We start from the raw sequence: 7,405 nt of genomic DNA on the forward strand, positions 1-7,405 counted from the left end.
GATCTCTGGAATTTTTTTTTTTGAAATTTTGTCGGCCTGTGATAATTAATACCATTGTTTAGAAAATCAATTAAAAGTTAAACAGGTAGTCGCTACAATTATATTAAAAATCACGAGTTGCCATGTGAAATTTCTGCGAGTCATTCTAGTATGTTGTGTCGCCACAATGGCGATATATCGCCGCATCTAGCAACTCCATAATCCAGTTAGGAATTCATGATCTGCTGCAAATTTTTTTAAAAGCATTTTTTGTGTCATTTTAGGAATTTCTTTTATTAAAAATCTATCTTTTAAAACTCCTAGATTTCACATTTCATTGATTTATAAAAAAAAATTTTTAATATGTATATTTTTTTTAAATATCTTGACCTGCTTAAGATTATGAAAATTATTTACATACGGACTACTATTTACCAATGTAAATATTTTTTTGCGAAATTTTAAAAATAGTGTTTAATATATCTTTTTGTTACTTTTAATGGAGAACACCATTAGTATCTCCTGAAATAGAAGATTGGCAGGGTTGGTTAAATTATAAAAAGTTCAGTGGCGGCTCGTGAAATAGGACTCTGGAGCTCTACCCCCCGCCCCCCAGACATTTTCAAACTGTAAACTTAAAATAATTTATTTACTTAAATCAATAAAAAATCTAAATAGCATGCATTCAATATGCCTTAGATGTTAGGTTGGTTGCATAAAGTTCATGCACTCCGTGAACGTGGCTCACCTGAATGCCATCTATAATCGCACCAAAGAGTTATCGTTGACCGTGCAATCCCAATCCATCGCGGACGCTGAAATCCACAAAACATATAATACACTGAGTCCATCGTGCAAGCATATTTCTACATATGATGCGACAAATTGGCATGGGGAGGAGATACTGAAGATAGATAACGATAGGCTCGCATGCCTTGTTTTGGACTCCATGTGGCAGTAACCCGTTTCACTGAAGTGTGGTTATACGTGCTTTGTTTTTATGTTTTTGCTTTGACGCTTTTTAAGAAATTATATTTTATAACTTTTAAGTTTAAAATGAGGGTTTATGAAATAAAAAAACTTGTTATTAATAATTTATAAGTTTAGAGGAAAATGTCGATTTGAAAAATAACGGATGTCCAACGCCGGTGTTGAATTTAGTTCAGGTGCAGCAAAAGTGCAAAAGTAGACTGGTATTTTTCGCAAATTCGCTAAAAACATTAACAATGACGAAACAAATAATTTTTTTTGTTTTGTATGTATGCAGCTTTCATCTTTAAATCTACATATTTCCCAACTGGGTTGATTGATCGATTACCCACTTCAGCCCCCACACATTGGAATTTGGAATTTTACTTTTCGCATTGTATCTACTGTACACACTGACAGTAAGTATACCGTTTGGGGTAGGTACTTGCAAAACCATAATGACCTTAAAATTCCTGAAAATTCGCCCCCCCTCCCCACAACTCCACATATATACCTCCTCTCTTCAAAATGTGCTCCCCTGTAGTCAAACCCACGCGCCGCCATTGACAAAGTTGCATATTTTCATGGCATTTCGAATTATGAAAAGATATTGGAGGTAAGTTTCTGAAACAAGCTCAAAAAACTTAAAACTCGGCTTTTCTTATTTCTTCTACATCTTTTTAATTACCTATTAAAAGAGTAATGAAAATCAATATGTAGGTATACGTAAGAAATGTTCCAGGCCTTCTACATCTCTACGTTATAATAAACAACTTTTGATTTTCTTATAGACGCCATACATTACATTAAGCATTAAATTTTGAGTTCAGAGATGTACAAAACTTAGGTTAAAAGATTTTATGAAGAGACAAAAAACATCAATTTTATGATTTATTTAATTCAATCATAGTAGTCGCGAAAAACAAAAGAAAAGTATGACATTTCTATTTAAAAACTATCATTTACTGCTGTAAATAAATGCTCAAGTGCACAATATTCAATTCTGAAAAATTGACAATTAATAATTAATAGCAAGAAACAAATAAATACAAATTACATAAATCGTTTAAATTGTTCCTCTCTGTGTTCGATGCAAGGAAGTATTCTGCGAGCCGTTTCTTATGAAAATATCTTATATGTTTTAACCTTCCAATAAATAGAACATATTATTAAGTACACATACTTAATACTCTACTTACAGTAGTAAAAAATATATGGAAGAAATAAGAAAAGTCAAGTTTTCAGTTTTCTTTCTATAACCCGAAATGGCATGAAAATATGCAACCTTATAGTAATTTAACGAACCCTGTAAATTTAAAGCTCAGGAGATACTAATGGTGTACCTTACACCTTAAAAGTGACCACCCTGTATATAACTGTTTCATGAGAAATTAGGAATATTTTTTTTATCAATTTCAATTTGCTTAGCACCTTTGTAGTGAAATAAAAATATAGAAACTAATTATAATAAGTATTCAGTTAAAAAATAATCATTGGGTGATAAACAAAATTGGTTACTTACATATTATTGTACAAAGAGCTTCGAAACAAGCAACGGGTTTATTCTGAAAGACCTTTGCAAAAGGAAAAGCAAATACTGGAAGATATTCCACATTGGCAAAGAAGGGACACCAAGTCACAATATTGTTCAGTAGCTTTTTCAGGCATTTTATGGACGTTTGGTTTTCTAAGGGATACCTAGCATACAAATCCTTAAATGCTACTATGGTAGTATGGTTTATGACACTATTGTATTGTTGTACATTATTTGGTAACTTTAAAAGTTTCTCCCATATTTTTAATCTGTGAACTTCAGGATATTCACCAAACTCTTTCAATATGGCTTTCAATTTTTCGGTATCCAACATATCATTTATCTGAAACAAATAATAAATAAGTTAACACTGCCACTATACTTGTGTTGACAGAATATTCATGAATTCTCTGAATATTAGCTAGTGAGCATTTGTGTATCGATATTTCATAGATCATTTACACATCACCTAAAATCTACCTAAAATTTCCTTTGAAATGATGTATTAAAAGTTATAATTATACTTATACACGAAAAATTTCTTTCAAGGCATAATCAGCAAAATTATTGTTTTTTGTTATTTAACTGTTCATTGACAAAATTAAGTGTGTCAAAAATGTTTGGAGTTTACCTACCACAAGAAAATTTTTTTGTGTAAATATCATGTCCCATCTGTTATGCAGATATCGATTATTTTAAAAATATAAACCAAAAGTGGCGAATTTGGCTCAACCTGTACAGCACACACTAAATTTTATCTATACATGTGCTACGTTCAATATCGAACTTACATGAACAACACAACTGCGGACAGGGTAGCACTTTACAACGTAAAAGCAAAGAAAACGAAACATAGGAAGTGAAACCAAAATGTATGCATATACAGTTATTAAAATCTTATGCTTACCTCATTTTTTACAGCTTCAACTTTCTCTTTACATTCCTTTAGTTTTATCTTACCACCGACTTTTTTAGCTTTTTCGACTTTCACATCTGCCGGTGGCATGACATACTGGTTCAAATTATACAATTCAACCTCACCACCACACGTTACACAAGCAATATAAGTTCCGTTTGGACTACATTCAATTTTTTTTATTTGACAGTTTGGTGTTAATTCACTTAAAATTATGTTTTGCTCGATGTCATAAAAATAGACTATTCCTTGACCGGAGAGTATAGCTAAGATTTTATTGCATCCACCATCAAATGGTTGTGCAATAAACTGTACAGATTTTATCGTGTGGACATATTCCGGTAAAGTAACGAGCTTTGCTAACTTCCATTTATCCAGAAGAAATATTGCCAAAGTTGGTAAATAACCCGCAACTATCATCACCTGCCCATTTCTAAAAGTTGGATTTAAAAATAATTCCACAAATTTTTTAAAAAATCGCGGGAAAAATAGAGGGTTAAATATTTCCATAATTATTTACTGCTCTGCTTATTCAGGAGAAAACTTACCTAGAAAATATTACAGTTTTCACAGAAAAATTATTCCAAGTAATTGGAAAAAATTGTTTAATGGATTCAAATTTGTCATGATTCCAAATCTGAATCAAGTCGTCCTTAAAACATGCCAAAATATTATTTGAAATTGGAATAAACCCCACCTAAAAAATTCAAGTGTCATTATGCTCGGGATGTATCTGAAATGATAATGTTGGTAAAATCCTCAGTATCCTAAAGCACTTCGTTTTTGATTACTTGTATAGTATGACAGTTCTACCTTGGCAATATTTTATGACTATTCCTTATATCACTGAATATCAGGTATTGAAATACTTATAACTTACATATTTTAAGATGCAGTTTTTGTCCAATGAAAGCACTTGCAGTTTAGTATTTGTTTGCAAATCCCAAATTATAGCCTCATATTGTGAAGCGGTTAAACAATAAATTTTCTGTGCAAAAGAGATGCTGCTTACAGGAAGTTTGTGTCCTTCTAATTTTCCAGAAACTTGCCCTGAATCGAAATCAATCACATATATGTCACCATTCTGATTTCCAGTAAGTATATCGCTTTGATTAAATGAAGAAAACTGGATGAATGTACAAGAAGCTAGTTTTGGAAGGCTCCAAAATTTACAAAAGAAGAAATCCACGATATAAATATCTCCGTCATTATCTGCTGATGCTAAAATATTGCCATTTTCATGAAAACAGCAATGGAAAAACCTTATTTTCGCATTTGACTTTGAATAATGAATATTTAACATTAATCTGGAAAGAAGGGAAAATAAAAAAATTCTGTTGACATGTTTACATCTCTTACCCATCTCTCCTGAGAGGTTTTAATTTAAATAGTTTCTTCTTAACTTCTGAATTAGCTTGCAGAGGAACACTTAGATTCATAGCTTTTTAAATAAAAGTTTACGATTAAACTTGTCATAGTGACAAACAAACAAAAACAAACTTGCAGAATGCAGGTTAGGTTCACGAAGAATAAACAAAGCGATGACCTTGAGGTTGTCTAAAACCACAGACCACCTAGACTGGCTTATACACCGACTTTGGTGAAAACACTTCGGAGCCTGATTTGGTGCCCAGCGCTCAGTCGTGTCCTAGCATTTGACGTGTATGCATCGCTGTGATTTCGATAATTAGACGTTTTATCATGGGCAAGTGTATTGTAAAACGTTGTATAGTATATATACAAGTGATCGAGTTGGTGAAGAGAAGCGAAAAGTTTCCTTCTTTAGGTAAATAAAAAAAGGAATATATAAAATGTAAATATGTACGCCATTTTTCAGTTGACGTCATAAGTTTCCAGGGTTAGCTTTATAATTTTGTTCGCCCACATAGTGTATAGTGATTAACGTGATATTGTTATTATAAAATAATGAATGAATTACTGTAAAATATTTTTAGTAATTATTTACTTTATGTTAGTCTCAAGTTTTTATGAAATTTTACCAATTCCCGTCATTTCGAGATAGCTGAAAATTAATAAAATATTTTTTTCAATTGAAAAAATCGCAAACAAAACTAATTTCAAATTCATGTTCACTACCCTGGAAACGGAGAGTTGACAAAATGTGATTAGAAAAAATCGGAGAGTTTTGTGACAAAACAAATAATTAGCAAGTACATTATATAGTACATATTGGCGGTTTTGTAATAATAACAAGTTCTCTAATAAAGCCAATAAAATGTAAAGACTGTGTAAATAGTTTAATGTCACAGTATTCGTAGTCAATTAGTTTTTATTAAAGATCGCTGTTGTTTGAGGTATCCATCTCGAGATGTCGTAGTAATATGCCAAGAAACAGAACAATTAATAAATTTTTTTAATAATGATGAAAGCAGAACACCTAGGTTACAGAAAAATAAAATTGTTTATCATGTATTAAAAAACTTTCTGAATGTGAACATATTTGAAAATTTGCATTAACATCAATTTGATAATTTGCCTAACAATTGTAATCATTTAATAGAACTTGTAAGGGCTGAATGTGAAAAGTATATCGATGTACGAATAAATCATGAAGTCAAATTATTTAATTCGGTAAAATCTACGAAAAGGCAAATATTAAATAAATTAATAATTATTTAGAGGACAATAAATATATTTAAATTATTTTGTAGTTTTATTTAATATGACACTAAAATATACTATTTTCTGAATTACAAACTTAAAATTGAATATTTGTCATAAGATGCAATATAATGTTTAATATGTAATAAAAATATTACTTAATCCGGATCTGCTTAAAGATGCGCGCGATCAGATTGCCTTCCACACTCCACTTCCCCGGATTTTGCATTCACTGGTACCCGTGCATTGGAATTAGATACGGCCAGTCTAGGTGGTATGTGTCTAAAACCATATGTACAGCTTCGTTTACTGTACTGCCACTATGATGGCTTAAAACACTGTATTGCCGCTATGATGGCATAAAACTTGATTCACATCCCACTAAACACGAAACGTAAATGAAACGTTGCAAATGAGATGTTTTACTAAACATTTGAAACATTAACTAGAAACGTTTCTGTTTCATTACAGAAATGTAGCACTTGAAAACTTATTTAGTGAAACATAGCCGAAACGTTACAATTGAAGAGAGTTTGAAACATTACTCGAAACATTCCCTTTCGATCTCGGAAACATAACAGACGAACAACCCTTTGCTATTTTTGCTTATCTTATGGAATATTCGGCATTAGTTAAATTTTGCTCTCAATCCCCAATCCCTCTCAAGCGTTAGTTCATTTGCCTTTGTTATACAAAGACATAATTAGAAAAAAAAATGTGGTAGCATATTATAACACAAGTCTAGAAAAATGTATGTTCGTGACTTGCGTAGACTGCGCGTAACAGCCCGAGTTTATTTGTTTCTCGTGTGTCGTTTCAATTCGTATTATGTTAGGTTAGGTTTTCGAATTGCCAGTTTGCTTGGTTTGGTTGTTCTTCATCTTTACTTTGACTCTATTTTATGTGATAATTTGTAGTGTATGCAGTTGTGGTTATTGTAAAGGTGCATATAAAATAATGAATTGTTATGCAAAATGTTTAAAACGATATGTGTAAAGAGATTTCCAATTTTGCATCACATCTACCTAAAGACAAGAACTAAGAAAATGGACCAACAACTATACGTTTCGATATAATTTGAAGAGCAACTACTTAGTCAGTGAGAACTATTTGAAATATAGATGAATCAAGTGAAATAGATGTCATTTATTTTATATTTTGTACAAATGTTTATATTTGTTTATGTGTATAGGCATGCTTAAATAAAAGAGTTTAGGTATACCTACAGATATTTACTTTGTCAAGATATCATTTTGTATCCTTATTTCTGCTGTATAATTTATTATTATTAAAAGGATATATGTAATATTGACCATGCGTAGAAGAAATTATAACTTTATATTATTTTTCAGTAATGTTATTTGTTTTTCATGTACCTACCATTT

At 31.2% G+C, this 7,405-nt stretch overlaps 1 protein-coding gene across 1 annotated transcript in view; it reads right to left on the minus strand.

Annotated features, from left to right (window-relative positions):
* LOC108905039 (TBC1 domain family member 31) overlaps positions 1 to 4,912 on the minus strand; it is a 16,019-nt gene extending 11,107 nt beyond the window's left edge. Inside the window, exons 1-5 of the mRNA XM_018707810.1 lie at positions 4,758 to 4,912; positions 4,279 to 4,705; positions 3,947 to 4,095; positions 3,390 to 3,831; positions 2,471 to 2,825 (exon numbers count right to left, since the gene is read on the minus strand). Coding sequence (XP_018563326.1) covers positions 2,471 to 2,825; positions 3,390 to 3,831; positions 3,947 to 4,095; positions 4,279 to 4,705; positions 4,758 to 4,837 — 1,453 coding nt within the window. The 5' untranslated portion in view covers positions 4,838 to 4,912. The remainder of the gene's footprint in view (positions 1 to 2,470; positions 2,826 to 3,389; positions 3,832 to 3,946; positions 4,096 to 4,278; positions 4,706 to 4,757) is intronic.
* Between the last annotated feature and the right edge of the window lie 2,493 nt (positions 4,913 to 7,405).

Source organism: Anoplophora glabripennis, unplaced genomic scaffold (assembly GCF_000390285.2).
Source record: "Anoplophora glabripennis isolate ALB-LARVAE unplaced genomic scaffold, Agla_2.0 scaffold8, whole genome shotgun sequence".
Taxonomy (NCBI): Eukaryota; Metazoa; Arthropoda; class Insecta; order Coleoptera; family Cerambycidae; genus Anoplophora; species Anoplophora glabripennis.